Source organism: Monodelphis domestica, chromosome 2 (genome assembly GCF_027887165.1).
Source record: "Monodelphis domestica isolate mMonDom1 chromosome 2, mMonDom1.pri, whole genome shotgun sequence".
Classification (NCBI taxonomy): Eukaryota; Metazoa; Chordata; class Mammalia; order Didelphimorphia; family Didelphidae; genus Monodelphis; species Monodelphis domestica.
The window spans coordinates 69766636-69786771 of NC_077228.1; the positions used below are offsets into that span (position 1 = coordinate 69766636).

The following is a 20136-nucleotide window of genomic DNA, read 5'->3' on the forward strand; positions in this document are numbered from 1 at the left end:
ATAGATGTTGTTTGTACATAAATATTTGCATGGTATTTCCCCATTAGAATGATAGCACCCTGAAGGTAGGATTTATTGTTTTGCTCTTTTTTCTGTGTCATAGTTAATAAATAGTAGTTAATAAATGCTTGTTGACTGACCCTACTGACTGTTCTCCTTTGTAGTTGATCATAGTGTCTTTTATTGTTATTTAAATGTTTCACATGTATTTTTCCATATGCCAATCTGTCCTCCAGTAAAATCTGTTCTATCTTCTCTGAACTTACCTGTTTTTCCAAACATATTAAGAAATTTAATTTTATTATTTCCCCAAGATGCTTTAGCTTTATCTACTTCCTGCTTCATTCTCAAAACATATTTTTTGCTAATTGAGTTTCTTCTTGTAATTCTTTAAGTTTTTTTATTATCTATTTCATTGTATTTCTAGTTTTTAAAAATTATTATCAGGGCTCTTTCAGTAAATTTTCTCTATTGTTTTTGCCTTTTCCCCATTTCCCTTAATTCATAATATGTTTCCATTGGGTCAGAATTATTCTTTGGTTTGCTTATTTTTTTTTTAAACCCTTACCTTCCATCTTAGAATCAATACTGTGTATTGGTTCCAAGACAGAAGAGTGATAAAGGCTAGGCAATGGGGGTTAAGTGACTTGCCCAGGGTCACACAGCTGGGAAGTGTCTGAGGCCAGATTTGAACCCAGGACCTCTCATCTCTAGGCCTGGCTCTCAATCCACTGAACTACCCAGCTGCCCCTGGTTTGCTCAAGTTTTAAGTGACTTTTGAAATTTCCTTTTTGCAGATTTCTAGTATTTTAAAATCTTTTCAAAATTTCTTTTGATGTCTGAGAGGAGAAAATAAGGTGATTCCCTTATTAAGATTATGATATCCTTGAAACTTCTCACTCTATCATTATACTTAAAAAACAAAAAATCTTTACTTTCTGTCATAGAATTACTACTCCCATCTTCAAGCCTGGCTCTCTATCCACTGGGCTACCCAGCTTCTCCGCTGTTATTATACTTAAATCCTACATCAGTTTCATATGTGTTTATCTTTTTTCCTCAAATGTATTGTGTTCCTAGAAGACCAAGACTAGGTCTTATAATTATTTTGCAGTCCTGAGAATACCAACACAGTTCTTTGTTCTTCATAAGTGCTTGATAACAAGTTAGACAGAAGGGAAATACAGTGTGGTGGAAAGAATAGTGACGAAGTCAGAGAGAGCCCTCACAATCCCAGATCCATCACTACACTATGGAACTGGAGCCTCTCTGACCTTCAGTATTCTCATCTTACCACGTGTGTGCATGCCTGTGTTTGTGTGTGTGTTCTTTAGTTATTTATATTTAGTCTCTCCTGTTAATGAGCTGCTTGAGACTAGAGTCTTTTTAAAAACCTTTCTTCATGTCCCCAACACTTAGCACATTGTGTGCATGTAGTAGTTGCTTAATAAATGTTAGTTGATTGACTAAATCTTCTCCAGGCTAAAAATTACCATGTTAAACCAAATAAGGATTAGTTGAAGTAATTTAGGATATTTAGTGTGAAGGAAAGAAACAATTATTGGGGACCAGCTTAATTAAATTCAGAGAGTTGGGTTCATCTTCAGGAGACTAAATGCCTGGTGGTTAATTTTTTGATGAGGTGGTAGGAAAGGGAAAGATAACTGCTAACAGTCTCACCATATCTAGTTCCACCATTTTCTATTTTCTAACACCTTTATCTGAACACTTGGGTACTTTTAATTTGAGATTCCCTAATGGACACATTGTGGAAAAAAACTAAATGTCAATATTGACATTTTTGTTACAAATAGAAGCAGGAATTATAAAGGAGTTTCAGCTAATTGGAAAGATGGTGCAAAGGTTTTCCTTTGGAGAGATCCATAATGAGTTGTCAGAGCCGATTTCCCCTTGTTTCCAAAGGCAGGAAGACACATCACTCTGTGGGATGCTATCATTCTCCCATTGCACTACTCAGGATAACTGTAGACAAAAAGACTTACTATGATTATTATTTAGTTAACATATCAATGTGTAAAGAAGTAGAGAAGCTCTACAAACAATTCAGTAAGACTCTCCAAATGAAATGAACCTAGACTTTTAACACACAATAATTTTAATGAAAAAGCAGACGTAGGGGAGAGTGAATGGTGAATAAGTATGTTGGAAGAGATCACTTAGGATCAAGAAACAGAGCCCCAAAGCGTGTGGACTACTTAGAGAACTTTACCCTACTTCAGGAAGGATTCAGAAGGCAATGGGCATGGTGGTAAGCAGCCAGATATTGAGTCTACTATACTTGCCAATCTATTAAGGGCCAGTCCTTCTGTGGTCCTTGAGGCTATAGTCACTGCACAGTGCATACTGCCCACAAAATAACAACTTGGTTTCACTTGGAAAAGTGAGAGACTTAATAGGAACTCTCAGCTTATAGATTATATGTCTTAGCTATCCTGAAAATAGAATCTTTGGCATTAATTTTAAACATAAAATATAATTACTTCTGGAAAAAGGAAAACCAGGTAAGATCCCATGGATTAATATCCTACAGAGGAGGTCAATCCAATTGAGATGAGAAATGTTCCGGAATGAAATTGTGACAACAAAATGGAAACAATTCCAGTGAGGAGGAAAAATGAGATGTGGATGCACAAGGAACCCACTACCCAATGTAGATTGATTTTAAAAATTGCACAGAAAATAGAAGCAAAGCCGGCTAACAGAGAGGGAATATAAAGCATGGCATGATCTCATAAAGTGTCATGAATGCTAAAGCTCAGAATGATCAGAGAGGCTGAGGGAGGGAGTGAAATTTAACAAATAGGTTTAGGGTTTTTTGTTTGTAAGTATTAAACTCTTTGTGGAGAAAAGGGAGATTAAAGGTGCAAGAGGAACTTTGGCTTAGGCGTAGATAGGTTATTGATAAACAATAGAGAAAACATAAAACTATTAATTCACATTTTGCTTCTGTTTTCTCTGCCAAGGACAATGACATTAATACTGCAAATGGAAACTGGAAAAATAACAAAAAAAAAGACTCACTTGGAGTTGATACCCAAAATCAGTGAGGAGGCAGTAAGAGTGTTTTCCTGCTCCTGCAGAATTCAAGTCAACGCCTTCATATGCTCCAAATCCTTAGGGCTTGACAGAATAAGCAGGTGGGATTGCCAAGCCACTATCAGTGGTATTTGAAAGGCCATGCACAACAGGGGAGGTACCACACGATGGAAGGGAAAGTGTCCCCATTTCCAAAAAGGGAGAACAAGAATCTAGAAGCAGTGAGCCTGTGAACTTGACCTCGATTTCTGTGAAAATACTAGCATAGATCCCCAAAGAGAGAGTTAACAAACATCTAGGAAACGATGGCAAAGAGTCAGCATGGTTTCATCAAGAACAGGTCATGCTAGACTAATCTCGTTTACTTTTTTAGACAGTTTTAATAAATGAAGGAATCTCATAGATATAGTTTACCTCAGGGATTCTTAACTTTGTGTAATGTGTAACTCTTTGGCAAATGGGTAAAGCCTACAGACCATTTCTCCACATATTTAAAATATATATATATAAAATCAAATGTGCATTACAAAGAAATCAATTATAATTATGAGTGGCTATCAAAAATATAGACATTTGTCTGTTTTATATGTGTATAAAACCAAATAAATTCATGGTTCCGGGCTAAGAATTCCAGCTTTTTTATAAAATATCTCCCACTTGACTTGTGGAGAAGATGAAGAGAGATGGGTCAGTTGACAAGACAGTAAGGTGAATTCAGCATAAGCTGGATGGCCAGATTCAAAAAATAATTTTCAATGGTGCAGCATTGGGTTGTCTGTGCAGATATACCACAGGAATCTAGACTTGGTCCCGTGCTGTTTAATGGTTTTGTGTGTGGCATGGATGGAGGCATAGATGGTATCATACTTATCATCATACTTATAAATGCCCCAGATATGGGACAGATAGCAAATGACACTCTGAATGACTAAATTGGAATCCAGAAAGATCTTGACCAATTGCAAGACTGGCAAGAATCTTCCAAGATTTAATTCATGATATTTAGTAAATGTAAAGATAAAGCCTGTACCTGTGCACACACACAAACCCAAAATCAACTTCACACACATAAAATAGGGGGCACAGGTAGGTGGGTTCTGAAAACAATCCAGAGTTTTGTTGGCTTCTATCTTAGAATGAATCAACATGGTATTGTCAGGACAAGAAGTGATAGGTCATGACTTGCACTAGGAGAGTCATAGCTTCCAGGAACAGGAATGTGGTAATACCACTGTACTCTGCCATCATCTGACTTCATTTGGAGTTAAGTACTGCATTCAGTCCCACCTGCCAAGCTTTAAGAAAGATATTGATAAGCTTTAGTAAAGGATTTTGACTCCATGGCATTAGGATCTGCTGAAGATAACTTCAAGAGTTAACCTGCAGAAGAAAGGATGAATAGGTGGCACAGTGGATGTAGTCAAGATAAGCTGAATTCAAATCTGACTTCAAACACTTACAAGCCCTGTGACTCTGAGCAAGTCATTTGCCTCAATTTTGCCTCAATTCCCTCATTTGTAAAATGAACTGGAAAAGGAAATGGAAAACCACTCTACTTACTATTTTTGTTAAGAAAACTCCAAATGGTGTCATGAAGAGTTAGACACAAATGAAACAAAAACACAACAAAGTGAAATAACATAATAGTATATTCAAACATTTGAAGATCTGTTCTGTTGAATGGAAATTCTATTTATTATTTTTTTTTTTACTCAAGATGGCAGATTAAGGGTGGAAGCTGCAAAGAGTCAAATTTAGGCTTGATTTCAAGAAAGGCTTCCAACAGTTTGAGCTGTCCAAAAGTGGGAAATTCTTCTGTAAGAGATGATAGATTCTCTCTTCTTACAGGTTTTTAGGCAGAGGCTTGGAGGACCATTGTTTGGTATATCATAGTAGGAATTCCTTGGTATGTGAGCTGGATTAGATGTATCCAGAGGTTTCTTCTAACACTCATATATATACTTTATCTGATATTTATAGTCAGCGAGTCACTGAAGAGCATTATTTCTTCTGTTATATCTTTCAAGGAATTTCAAATTATTTAAAAAAATAAGATAGTATGGGAGGTGCCTTGTTAGATTTGGGCCTTGAAAGTATTTTGCTCTGTCAAATCAAATGCTTTTTTTAATCAACAAGAATCAGAATGGGACTCTGTATTATTATTTCCTTCCAAAAGTAGAAATGATGGTTAATATTTATACATCTCTTTAAAAATATTTATTTATATACATATATAACGTTATACATAATATATTATATATAATATTATATTATACATAATGTATAATATATATATGTATAATATTATAACTCTGTTTATAGATACAGGAGACTTTCTTTGCCTCTTTAACTCAAATCACAAAGTAACTTAGCTTCTTATATGTTTCTGAATGTTTGTGTGTATAATTGTGGCTGGTTTCCACAATGATTATGGATTACCCTGGCCTTGTTGATCATGTAACAGTCTAAATTAAACCTGTGGTAATCTTGAAAATCATCAGATTGACCCAAAGAGTGTATTTTAGCTCGTTGTGGTCCACTTTCTTACTCTGCAAAGATATAGGAAATCAATGGTAAGAATAGAAAGAGAACCCACAGTGTTTGACGTCTGGCCTTATAAATAATGTCACTATCAAAAGTAACTTTAATCAGAAAAAGCTGGAAAGATCTTCAGAAACTGATGCAGAGGGCAATAAGCAGAACTGGGAAAATGTTGTACATAATAACAGCAATATTGTACAGTGATTGTCTGTGAAAACTTGGCTACCCTCAGCAATGATCTGGGACAATCCTTAAAGACTTCTCCAGAGAAAGAACTAGAGTCTGATGGATGCAGATCAAAGCATACTATCTTTCACATCGGTGTATTTATGGTTTTATTTTGGGGTTTTGGTTATGTGGAAGTGTGTTTTGCATGATAATAAAAATAAAATTTAAAATACAGTTTCTTTCAGACACTTGAGGGGTTGTGAGAAGGTAGGCATGTAATTCACTAATGTCAGATCTGTGAATGGGCCTAACTAGTTTAGGAAGAAGTTTGAAATTATACTACAAGAATCACAAAAATGTCCATACCTTTTGAACAAGAGCCTTGTAGGTATCAGCTTTTCCTAGGAAACAGCCTAGGTTCTCATCAGTACCATTTTCTTTCATCGTGTGCTACACATTCTCCTTTTCTTGACTTCCAGGGTTTTTGCCCCTTAAATCCATTTTAAAAGAGATTCACGCTATCTTCAGTCCCAAAACACATTTTTCTTTTACATCTACCTCATAGGGCAATCTTTTCCCTACATATAAATTTAAAATTAGAAAACACCCATCCATCTTTATATTGAGTGTTCTTGTCTAAACCAAATAGAGGGAACAGAAAAAAAAAGACTTGTAATTAGAGAGAACTTTCTTTTATCACATGTATTAACGGTAATTTATTTTAAAATATATGTGGATTAGCCTAAAGCTGTCTTAGAGGTGACTTTTTCCTTTCCTGCACTGTCAGGGCTACTGAATCCTTCTAGCATTTTGGAAATGTCAAATTAATTGGATTCCCCAATTAATTTGACATTTCTCCAGAAGTTTGGCTTCCAAATCTCAAAGCTGTTCAGGTTTAAGTTTTATTGATTTTATGAGTATTTTCACAAGTGTTTATCATGGTGTGTCAGTTTATGGTTGCGAGATTGGGGCTTTGAGCATATTACTTGACTATCAGCAGATATTTATTTAGTAGGCAGCATTTATAATGCACTGTCATTGTAAATCTGCTTAGTATGAATTAGAATTCAACAAGCTGGCATGCAATTAAATGACAGAATTACCTACTGATATTGTATTTTAACAGTGTGCTAATTCCCTACACAATTTTCAGCTGAGAAGCTGGAAATGGACTGGACAAATTAACTTGAAAATTACTGATCATTTGCTGAAATAACCCAGGCTTGTCTAAACATATTTTGAAGGGTTTTTAGATGCAAAAGATGAGAGGCAATTGGTTCTCAGTAGTGGGTCATCTTTTAATCCTATCTTAACTTTGCAAATAAATATTTAAAATCATTTTCAGTTTTTCCTCTTCTTCTTAGATATACAGGTAATAAATTAGAATCAGTTCTCTTCACTCTCAATTCCAATGTTTGGGTAAGAACAATTTTTAAGACTGCTTTCCTATTTAAAAGGGAATATCTACTACATTCTATCAGGTGACTCACTTTAAAAGGTACCTTTTTTTAGTCATCTTGTTTAAAATGAGCAGAGTTGATTTATAGAATGGAATCTTGGTGGATAATTATTTTTCCACCTTCACTGTACTCTCAGAGATATTTTGATTTAGCACAAAGTTTTTATTTTAAATAGAGTGAATTCTCTCCCTCTTTATCTCTACCATCTAGCCTTCCTGTCTTTCAAGTCCCATCTACCTACTACCTATTGGACATGTCCAGCTGGATATTTTAGAGATGTCTTAAACCCAGCATAGTCAAAACTGATTTCATTATCTTCCACCCAAAACTGTCCCTTGTTCAAACTTCCCTATTTTGATGAAAAGCACCACTATCATTCCAATCTCCCACATTCCTAGCCATAGTGTTAATCTTGAATATTCACTTCCACACACTACATATCCATTTGGCTGCCAAGTATTGTCATTTTTCTTTCTCTAACTTCCCTCATATTTAATCCTTTCTATTTGCTGATGCATTCCACTTTAGTTCAGGCATTTATTGCTAGACTGTTACCAAGCATTTCTTATTCCATTCAATTCTTTACACAGCTGACAAAGTGATTTCCCTTAAGTGAAGATGTGACCCTGTCACTCTTCTCAATAAACTCCAGTGGCTCCCTAGTGCCTCTAGGATACAATGTAAACTCTTTCTTTGGCTGTTAAAGCCCTTCATAGCCCGATCCCTCATTTTTCATCACTTTTCTTCCTGAACTCTATGGTCTAGCTAAACTGATCTTCTCTCTGTTCTTCACACAAGGCATTTAATTTCCTGTCAGTGATCCTTTGCACTGGCTGTTTCCCATGTATAGAATGTGTTCCCTCCTGACCCCTGCCTCACAGAAATCATCTCTTACTTCAAGTTACAGTCCAAGAACCACCTTTTGCTTAGAGCTCTTGCTAATTTCCTTGACCTCTAAGAGCACTTTTCCTAATTACTTTGTATAATATACTTTTTATTTAAGAAAATTAAATAATCTCTATTGCTGGTACCTGGCATTGTGTCTGGCATAGTAGGTGTTTAATGAATGTTTACTGATTGATTGAATTCACAGAATAAAATAAGAGAAATCTTTTCTTCATGTCATTTAACAGTGTCCCATAAGGACATAGGGCTTCTGTAAATAGGACTACATGTTTAAAATATCTGGATATTACAAAGCCATGGGGGAGAAATAGAAATTTGATATGAAAATCAGCTGAAGGAATTAATGATGTTCGACTGGGATAAGAGAAGACTCAATGATTAAAAACAATGTGAAGTTTTTTGAAAGGCTATCTAATGAAGAAGGTTTAGACTTTCCTGATTTGGTCTTAAAAGGTAAAAACAGGAACATTGGCTAGGAGTTTACACTTCCATAACTTAGGCTTAATACCATGAAGAATTTTTTTTCTTTTTTTTGTATCTATAATGTGCTGACACTTCATTTCTTTTTTAAAAATTTTATTATTTATACTATACTATCGTCTTTTTAAAAATTATTTTTAGAATTATTTTCTTTTTAAATGGTGAGTTCCAAATTCTCTCCCTCCCTTCTCCCCTCTCTTCAATGAGAAGATAACAATATGATGTCAATTATTCATGTGAAATAATTAACATTCACTTTATAAATTTATGAGTTTTGAGTTATCATCTTCCCTTCCTTCCATTCCCAACCCATTAAGAAGGCAAGAACTTTGATATCAGTTATACATGAGAAATCATGAAGAACATATTTACATTAATATCTGTGTTGCAAAAAAAGACAAGAAAAATAAAGTGAAAAAAATGCTTTATACTCATATTCCATCAGTTCTCTTTCTGGCAGTGGATAGCATTTTTCATCCTAAATCCTTCAGAATTGTTTTGGATTATTGTACTGATCAAAATAGTTAAATCTTCACAGTTAGTTGTCATACAGTATTACTATTATTGTGTGAAGTGTTCTCCCAGGCCTGTTCACTCCATTTTGCATCAGATCATATAAGTCTTCCCAGATTTTCCTGAAACCATCCTGTTTGTTATTTCTTATAGCACAATAGTTTGCTATCCCAACTGTTTGGTACAACTTATCCAGCCATTCCCCAGTTGATGGGCATGCCCTCAATTTCCAGTTCTTTGCCACCATGAAAAGAATTACTATAAAATTTTTGTGCATAAAGGTCCTTTTCCTTTTTCTTTCATCTCTTTGAGATATAAACTTTGTATTGGTATTTCTGGGCCAAAATGTATACCCAGTTTAGAGCCCTTTGGGTAGAATTCTGAATAGTTTCCAGAATGGCTAGACTAGTTTACAACTCTACCAATCATTATTGGTAGAGTTTACATAGTTTATCAGAGTTTACAATTTTTCCACATTCCTTCCAACATTTGTTATTTTCCTTTTCTGTCATGTTAGCCATTCTGATAGTTATGAGGTTTTACCTCAGTTGTTTTAATTTTCATTTCTCTAATCAGTAGCAATTTAAAACATTTTTTCATATGACTAGAAATAGCTTTGATTTCTTCATCTGAAGACTGCCTGTTCATATCCTTTGACTATTTATCAGTCTGAGAAATGAATTTTCTAATGCTAAAAGTCATCCCAAAATGGAATGGACTGCCTTGGAAGGTTGTGATTCATCTCTTGCTGGAGGTCTTCATGTAGGTGCTGGAAGACCACTAGCATAGATTACTTTAAGTTATGGTTTGCATTAGATGGCTGCCGATATCCTTTCAATTCAGAAATTCTATAATCATTGCATTTGGAAAGTATAAAAAGCATCATAGACTCAAAGCTTTAGAGTTTAAAATTGCTAGACAAATAAGTAAACTGTGGCCTAGAGAAATTAAATGACTTCTCCACAATACCACATTGCTTCTGTCAATGTCTACAGTCATAAATTATATGACTGATAGTGTTCATCCTTCTTCTATTTCTTTGATTCCTAGTTATGAGAAAATATACACACATGAATTCATGCATATATGCATATACATGTATAGTGGGTATGTGTGTATATATATTACAATACAAATTGATGGCAATAAAAGGAAACCCACTGGGAAAGAAACAACTGAATTATTTTTCCCTCACTAATGAAAATAATAGTACCCCATAGGAACAGAATTCTATCTTGTTCTTGAAATTGAAGTTGGGTTGTGCTCTCATCCATCCTCTTTTTGGAGATATTTGACGGGACAGGAGCCCATGTCCATAGTATACAGTAAATTGAGAGCAGCATGGTACAGCAAAAAAAAAAATGTATCAGCTTTTGAGACAGAATCTCCATTCAAATCCTACTAATATTAGCTGTGTGACTGTGAACAAGTTACTTTTATCATTTTTTGGATCATGACACCTTTGGCAGTATGGCAAAATCCTCAGAATAATGCTTTTAAATCACAAGCTAAAATACATAGGATTACAAAGGAAACCCAATTATTAAAGTTCTATTATCAAATATTAAACTAATTTACAGGTCCCCTGAAATCTATCAACAGGCATCTGTTGGATCCTTGATCCCTGGGTTCAGTGCTCGTGTCTTAGAGAATTCCTTTTCATTCTAAACCTGTGATCATATGCTAATGTAGCCAATTTTTCCATAAAACTAGGCAATGTGGCATAGAAGAGAGTTCTGGATTTGAAATCAAAGGAATTAAATTTGAATCTCAGCAGTTATTTACTCACTGGTTTTTTGATCTTGAAAAATCCATTAATCTCTGCTAGCTTTATTTATCTCATCTATGAAATGATAACATTGGATTTTAAGGTCCTTTTAAAGTTCTCAGTTGTACAATCCTGTTGCATAGGGTTTTTTAATATAAATTATTGTGATGGAGTATAGCCTAGGTAACTATGTAAACATTTGATCTAAAATATTTTGTCATCCTGAAAAAAAATCAAAATGTTTGGTTTTCTAGTTTTTTCAGGAAAAAATAAGAGGGAAAGACCTTTTTTATTCTATTTTTGGTGGTTTAAATTTTTTTTCTCAGTTATTCTGTCTCTAAGTAATATAATATGGGAATAGTTCATTAATGGCCACCTGCCCAGTTTCTTCATCTTAGAGTTCTGATTTAAATTTTGTAATAGAGGAAACTGAGTCTCAGTAGCTAAAATAACTTGTTCCAAGTTCCATTGTCCTAGATCGCATCATATGGAGAATACACTGAAGTGTTAGGCTTAATTCATCTTATTGGGTCATGGGACCTGAACTAGTTGTCAGTTGTCATTTATGGCCAGTTTTCAAGAGTTGGCCTTGTACTTGCTGTTCAACTTAACCTGTGCCTCTAAGAAAAATAAGATAAATTATAGAAAATAAATTCAAGAACCCTTGGATATTCTACAGTGTCTAGGTTGTAGATGACAATACTATTGAGATGATGCCTATTTAATATTATTCTCAATCACAAATTAATTTTTCCAGCAAATATAAAAACATTTTAGATGAACAATTGGGATGCTTGATTATCAGAGGTCCCTCATCTCAGAGGGTCCATATTAATCTTAGAAGCCCAAGTTTAATATTTTCCAAGTGTTTGCATTTCCAGAAACAGCCTTGTCATATCCAAGATGTTTGCCTTTTGGAAATTCTGTGTGCTCATAAAATCGGGCTTGGGAACATCCTAGCACTGCAAAATATCATTAGCGTTACACAAACAGTTCAGACACAGGGTGTGTCATTCCTGCTTCTTGGAGGCTTAGTCCTTGCTCTTCCCTCCACGCTCCATCCTTCGTCCTTGCGCCACCCCTCCAGTTCCCTCAGCGATCTGGCAGGGACCAGAGCATCCTGCTAGCAATGCCCGGCATTATCTTGGAGCTTTATTCTCGTTATTAGAAAGCAGGAGGGAATAAAGGTCAGACTTTTCGCTGGCAGGCTGGCTGCTTTTTTCACTCGGCAATCACATGCTAACAGAAGCTAGTTCATCAGTCTGCGGGCTTGGGCTTCCACAGCAGAAGCTGTCAGACTACCATTGATTGAAGGTGGATGGGGAGGGGGGGAAGCGCATCTGTCCAATGGCTGGCTCGCCATTGGCTTCTTATTACAGCATTCTCCCCTGAGACACACCCTGCATGCTTATTCACCTCCCTTCTCCCTCCCCTTCTTTTCCTACCCCTTCATTACTGATTCACAGCGAGAGGCAGCAGCAGCGGTGGCGACAGAGGCAGCAGAAGCGGCAGCCCTGCTTGTCACGAATCAGAGATTGCAATGAGCTCATCCTTTTCTCCTTGCATCCTCACAACTGCCCTCGCTTCCTGGCTCCTGCCGCGGCTGTCTGCTCACTTATACACAAACACACACGCATACACACTCACACCCGAGACCCTGCTAGGGCTGGTATTATCTTTTTTTTTTTTAATCTGAACTCTTGGGCACTCACTCTTGGCTGTTTTCATAGCTTCACTGTTTTGTATTCAAATCAACGTTTGCTTTTTGTTTTGCTTTGCCAAGCTACTTCAGGGGCTCTTGAATAGTGGATGGTTGGCTTTCACAGTAGCTAGTCAAAATGCTCTTCTCTAGACATTAGCTGGCGATTCCCACCACACTCAGGCGTGCACGCCATCCTCGAGGGGAGACCTCAGACCATCTCCCCTTCCTCTGTAGTTCTTCAAATTGTGGCTAGAAAGACCAAGTCTTCTCATTCTGGATACTTACCTCTTACTGCTCATGGAAGAAGGGGTACCCTGCCCAACCCCAGCTGCTAAGCTCACTCCTCCTGTCAAAAAGTCCCAGGACATGCACGACGAAAGGAGCAAGCTGGTGAATGAGTACGCATGCCGAGTGCTGGAACTTCTGGGGATGGGGCATCGCCTGTTTGTGCCTCGGCTTCTGGCGGTGAGACCACTTTTTTATTGAACTTCATTGTAAGGAAATCTGTCAGCACCTATGCCTAGGAGAATCCCTGGCAACCCTGGACCAGGCTTGTGGTTTCTTCTGTTTTCTTCTCCTTACCCACCCTACCTTGAAGGAATTGCTGAATGGCCATTAGCCTTCTGGCCAAGGACTGCCAAGGGGCCCCCTCCTGAACCTGGTCCATGCCACTCCTTAATTGGCAGGAGGGGATCCTAGCTCTGGAGGGCTGTATCCCAAAGGCTATTTGCTTAGAGCATGGAATCCTCTTCCTGGGTTTAACTCCATGTTAGCAAGTATATGCCTCTGGTTTGCTACTGTAGATGATAAAGCAAAATGCACCCATGCTTGTTGTGAGGAGTTCTGGTATTCATGTACCTTAAAGCGGAATTTAAAAGCTAACATTACAACTAGGCGTCTGAAGGAGTAGCATCATAGGTTATTATCCATTTAACCGTCTCTAACTTGGATTTCCATTTTTGTGAGGGGGGAAAATGTCTAAAAATTCCTGGGCAGGATATAGCTCAAGGTGCTTTTACCTACTGGGGCAGCTGAAATGAGAACCTTTGAAATGATCTGAAGCTTGGATATCACAAATGGTACTGGGAAGTCAGTCTTGCTCATCACTCATATTGCCAATTAAGAAAAAAAATCACCCTTCATCCTCCCCACAAAGAGTTAAATTTAAATAGTAGCAACCAGTGATGCAGGGTTATTACCCATTTCTCTTCAGTGGTTTGGTAACTATACCTCACCACTGTTCTGTCATGCTTACAGTAGTTCTACACTGGTAATTGGACCAGAGGTATTGAATCTGCCCATTTTGCATGATAGAGTTTAATAGGATTCCAAATTGTTGGACTTGTGTTATTTTGGAACCCTTTCACTCCTAGTGTTATTTTCCTGAATTTCACTCATTTCTCTAACCCCTCCCCCCAGCCTGATTCATGTTGCTTTTGATCTAAAATTCTCATGATTGCTCTTGAGAAAGATAAGTGGGAGAACCATGTTACTTTTCATATTGAGAATCACATGTATAATATTTAGTAATATGACCTTGGTTTGGGGTATGTTGTTCCACCGGGTTGCTCTTCTTTATAACCTATGCCAGTGAGAGGTTCAGTTGTGCAGCCTTGTCTTATTGAACTGGCTAATGATGTGGGATCAAGGAAAGACCTATGAGGAATCCTGCCATGTACATCATTGCTATCTCTCTGCCATCAGTCAAGAGGACATGCACTCAACTTTTTAGAAATTTACAATGAATCTTTCACTTTCCAGTCATATTTTGAATATGAATGGGGAAGAAGTAAACTCCATTCAAAAAACCTGTTTAATTATTTGAAGGATCATGTTGAAAAACTAGAAGGACAAGTTTAAATTGTTTTTTTTTCATAAATTCTAGCATCCTGTATCCTTTCTTCTAAACAGGGCTATCCCAAATCTGGCAAGCTTCTAGGGAGTTGCTTGGACCATAATATAGGAGATGGGTTTGTTTTTGTTTGTGCCATTTTTTATTTTATTACTTGGCAGCCATATGCATTTTGGTAAGTTTGCCCATAGGAACCGTCTCTTATGAAAAGGAATTAAAAGCATATTTATAAGTATAATTTTAACCTATAGACATAAATTAAGAGTCCTTTTCCTCCCCTGGATATATAACTATCGCAAGTCCCTTATACTAGTGTAAATTACAAATGTTATTATATCCTTTCTTAGTTCTCTATCAGAAGAATGAAATGAATGAATGAATATGCACATATTTATTAAATACCTAAAATTTTCCCAGTCCATACACTGGAGATACATACACAAAAGTCAAACAATATCTTTCCCCAAGGAGTTTTCATTGTAATAGAGCAATAGGGAGTCAGGGAAGGGAGTTTTGGAAGTCAAAGAGATTTGAATGGAATGTTAGGATAGTTGATTATTATACCCTTTTTCATATCAGTGATAGCAATGTTTCAATTATTCTTCTTCAGTTTAGATCTTGCAGATGGCATAATGCCCTCAATGAATAGACCTTGGTTTTCTAGTATATGACAGGATGGAATTTGAGACTTGTGGCTTCATAGAATCTATCAGATGAGGTTGGGTACCCTTATCCACCATCAAACTTTCCAGGATAGTTTAGCATCAGGATAGAGAGCCAAAGCTAGGTGAATTGACTCTTTCATTTGGGAAGGAGTTGTTCTCTGGAGGTCTAGAGGTTCCATTACCATAGTGGAAGCCAATGAATTGATATTTCTTTCCAGTAATATTTCTTAATATACAAAGTGTAATGCATACTTTTAAAATGCCATATTGACCTTAAAAAGACTAGAACTGAAAAAAGAAGAGAACAGAAGCTACTACCCTCCCATGTCCATTATTGTTACCTCTATCATAATCCAAGCAACTCCCTAAATACTCACTGGGTTTGGGATAGCTATGTTCAGAAGATAGACCAGAATTGCCCAAGACTAAAGGAGACACTATTCTGAATTAATTTGTAAGGCACTTTTTTGCAAAATTTAATTTAAATGCATTAGGCTTTAGGGGGAAGGACTGTTAGATGGAGTTACTTATTACATAAATGGAATCCACTGATGAAACATGTTGTGAAACAATATTTTTATGGAGTGAATAACAATCTCCTTTCTCTCTGGTTAATATAGCATTGGATCTCTAAAAAATAGAGAACCCCATATGTTTGTATATTCTTATTTTAGATGATGCTCAGCAAATGAACCATGAGGAAATTAATGTCCTTCTTGCTTTCTCTTGCTCCTTTTAAACAAATTTTTCTATTTCAATTTATACCATATCACAGTGATGTAGTTACATGCTATCTTATATGCATTAAGGACTTGTCTTAGACTAGTCCGTTATTCTAGTCATAGGCCTGCACATAGAAAGCATATAATAATAATAATAATAATAATAAATACTTATTGATTGATTTCATGTGTAATTTCTACTTAAATGGAGGAAAGGGTAGCATTTGAGTCTCGCATTGTTAATTACTTCATCATATCACCATTTGATGCCAGATTAGTGAAAAGTTTCTAATTATCTGCAAGAGCAAACACAGCCCTGGATGCTATAATAAGAGTAAATAAAGCATCTCTCAATTACTTTGACTTTCCTGTTATTCTTGTTGAGTTTTTTTAGGGCACTGGAATAGAAGGAGAGATGTGAGCATTTTCCACCTATAATTTTAAAGTATGTCCAATTCTATTGTTTTATCCCACAATCTATAATAGACTTTTTTATATCCTGAAAGTGGAAAGAAACTACTACATTTTCTCCATTATTTTAAACACCCTTGGTTTAGGTTGACATCTTTTGTTAACATTCTTTAGCAAATAAAAATACCTTGGAAAATGGGGAAACAAGTGGGACCCCACTTTTTTTCACTTTAGAGCACAAATACATGGAATGAAAATGTTCCCCAGGTGCTTTCCTGAGGAAAATGTAGGAAGATTCTAATTAAATATGCTCTTTTGAAGAATATCTTGTCTAGTTTTAATCCATTTCCCTTCCTATGGTGAAAATAAAGAGAAAGAATAATCTAAGAATCAACACATCCTGTTTGGGCTTCTGTGTTTGGTTGCTGAAATATCAGCCTATATCTTTTGGGGATTTGTTTTAATGCTCAAATGTTATCATCAGAGTGAATCAAGTGTAGTAAATCTCTATTTGCTGATTTGGTTAATATTAATTCTCATATTACAGTAAAATTATTTTTTTGCTGATAAAAATGACACTTGTTGCCACATTTGGTACATTACTAATTATTACGCCAATGCTACCATCTCCAAGGATCCTTTTTCATTCAGCCTAGCTTCTAGTGCCTTCCCCTCTAAGGTTATTTTTCATCCATTCTCCATCTTATATATATATATATATACCAATTTAAGCAGCATGGTCGGGGATAGAGTGTTGGACCTGGAGCCTGTAAGACCTGGGTTCAAACTCTACTTCAGATATTTAATGAACCATGTGACCCTGGGAAACTCACTTAACCTCTCAGCCTAGGTTTCTTTGTTGGAAAAAAAAACCAATGGTTTCTATTTGGTAGGGTTGTTACAATAATTGAATGAGATATTATATGTAAGACACTTGGTAAACATTAAAGTTCTCCATGGATGTTATCATCATCACCATCATTTTTATTCTCTCCTCCCATATAATATAAACTTCTTGAGGACAGGAACTGGCTTTGCTTTTATCATATTTCTAGTGCCTGGTACATAGTGGATTACTGATTGATTGGGCTAGAAAGCCATTATTGTTTTTTTTTAAACCCTTACTTTGCATCTTAGAATCAATACTGTGTATTGGTTCCAAGGCAGAAAGGTGGTAAGGGCTAGGCAATGGAGGTTAAGTGATTTGGCCCAGGGTCACACAGCTAGGAAGTGTATGAGGCCAGATTTGAGTCCCCCATCTCTAAGCCTGGCTCTCAATCCATTGAGCCACCCTGTTGCCCCTCATTATTGTTTTGAGAGCTATTTTTATGGGTCTTAACAGGAAAATTGAGTTCCAAACAGTTTGTGTTTCTTTTTGGCATTCTAGTTTATACTTGGATGAATCTATAATGTCATTGGTTTGGTTACTTCATCTACTAATAGAAATTGAAACCTCTCCATACCTTCACAATGTATATGATTCTTATTCAGATCTTTGTATAAATCTTCCCTGAAAGAACTGTGCAACATGCTTGAGACTGTATCCTGGCTCTCTTAATGTCTTTAAGGAGTACCATTGTAGCTCCCTTCCTGTCATCTGATTCTTGCTGGTTTTTCACTGGTCTGTCTCCTTTTCCTTTAATAAATGGAAAACACTGTGACTTCAACTAAAGCTCAGCTCTAGAGTTTATAAGCCCTTTTGCAGACTGAAATATTTATTTGATGTCACTTCATCATATTTTTGGCATTGTATCTAAACCAATCAAGAATAGTTTACTGAAGTATTACTTCTATAAAGGGGAGGAGGCATTGCAGATACAGACCAGATTGGAACATGAAAAGTTAAAAGTTAACTCCTGAAGACTTTTCAGTTAATCTACTCACATAGTAATAATATGAGAGACAGAGAATATGACAGACAGGCAGACAGACAAGCAGAGATGCGGAGAGACAGAGACAGAGAACAAAGACAGAGAAAGACCCAGAGAGGAAGAGAGAGACAGAGACAAAGAAGAAGACAGGCAGAGACAGCAGAGTCAGAGAAAGACAGACAGAGAGAGAGAGAGAGAGAGAGAGAGAGAGAGAGAGAGAGAGAGAGAGAGAGAGAGAGAGAGAGAGAGAGAGAGAGAGAGATAACAGAGTCACAGAGAAAGGCAGACAGACAGAGACAGACAAAGAAAGAATAAAGAATTGGGAAGCAATCTTCATAAAAACCTCTGACAAAGGTTTAATTACTCAAATTTACAAAGAGCTAAATCAATTGTACAAAAAATCAAGCCATTCTCCAATTGATAAATGGGCAAGGGACATGAACAGGCAGTTCTCTGCCAAACAAATCAAAACTATTAATAAGCACATGAAAAAGTGCTCTAAATCTCTTATAATCAGAGAGATGCAAATCAAAACAACTCTGAGGTATCACCTCACACCTAGCAGATTGGCTAACATGACAGCTATGGAAAGTAATGAATGCTGGAGGGGATGTGGAAAAGTTGGGACATTAATTCATTGCTGGTGGAGTTGTGAATTGATCCAATCATTCTGGAGGGCAATTTGGAAATATGCCCAAAGGGCGATAAAAGACTGTCTGCCCTTTGATTCAGCCATAGCACTGCTGGGTTTGTACCCCAAAGAGATAATAAGGAAAAAGACTTGTACAAGAATATTCATAGCTGCGCTCTTTGTGGTGGCCAAAAATTGGAAAATGAGAGGATGCCCTTCAGTTGGGGAATGGCTGAACAAATTGTGGTATATGTTGATGATGGAATACTATTGTGCTCAAAGGAATACTAAAGTGGAGGAATTCCATGGAGACTGGAACAACCTCCAGGAAGTGATGCAGAGCGAAAGGAGAAGAACCAGGAAAACATTATACACAAAGACTGATACACTGTGGTGCAATAGAACATAATGGACTTCTCCATTAGTGTCAATGCAGTGTCCCTGAACAATCTGCAGGGATCTAAAAAACACTATCCACAAGCAGAAGATAAACTGTGGGAGTAAAAACACCGAGGAAAAGCAACTGCCTGACTACAGGGGTGGAGGGCATATGACAGAGGAGAGACTCTAAATGAACACTCTAATGCAAATACCAACAACACGGAAATGGGTTCGAATCAAGAACACATGTGATACCCAGTGGAATCATGCGTTGGCTATGGGAGAGGCGGGGGGGGGGGGGGAGAAAATGATTTTTGTTTCCAATGAATAATGTTTGGAAATGACCAAATAAAATAATGTTAAAAATAGAAAGAAAGAAAGAAAGAAAGAAAGAATAAAGATACAGAGAGAGAGCCAATAGAGCAAGCAAGAACACACTTATCAGCTTATTATATGCCAGGCACTCTATTAAGTAGTGGAGATACAGTACCAGGATAGCTGGGTAGCCCAGAGAATAGAGTGCTAGGTCTGAGGTCAGGAGGATCTGGTTTCAAATCTGGTCTCAGACACTTCCTAGCTATGTGGCTCTGGGTCACTTACCCCAGTTGTCTGGCTTTTGCCACTCCTCTATCTCAGAGCTGATACTAAGACAGAAAATAAAGGTTTAAAAATTTTTTTAAAAGTATTCAAGATTCAAATAATATATAGCTGAGGCATTTAGATATTACAACGTGTAGAATACTGGGAATGGAGCCAGACTTGAGTTCAAATCCAATCTCAGATACTTTTTAGCTGTGTGATCCTGGACAAGTCACCTAATCTCTGATTATATGTAAAATGAGGATAATAATAGCATCTCCTTATCAGGTTTGCTGTCAGAATCAAATGAGATAATTGTGAAGTGCTTAGCACAGTTTCTGTATTATGGAGATGTTAGTCATTTGTATTAATATCATCATCATCATTATGAAATAAAAGCAAGCAAGATATTTCTTGCCTTCAACTCTT

General features: G+C 36.6%; 1 protein-coding gene across 6 annotated transcripts in view; it reads left to right on the plus strand.

Annotated features, from left to right (window-relative positions):
- Window positions 1-20136, plus strand: part of RABGAP1L (RAB GTPase activating protein 1 like) — a 705349-nt gene that overhangs the window by 535890 nt on the left and 149323 nt on the right. Inside the window, exon 1 of one of the 6 annotated variants that reach the window (XM_007480826.3) lies at window positions 11895-13060. The exons of the other annotated variants lie outside the window; for them this stretch is intronic. Within the exon in view, the coding sequence (XP_007480888.1) occupies window positions 12893-13060 (168 nt within the window). The 5' untranslated portion in view covers window positions 11895-12892. Of the gene's footprint in view, window positions 1-11894; window positions 13061-20136 lie in introns of those variants that run through there. 6 annotated transcript variants of the gene reach the window in all.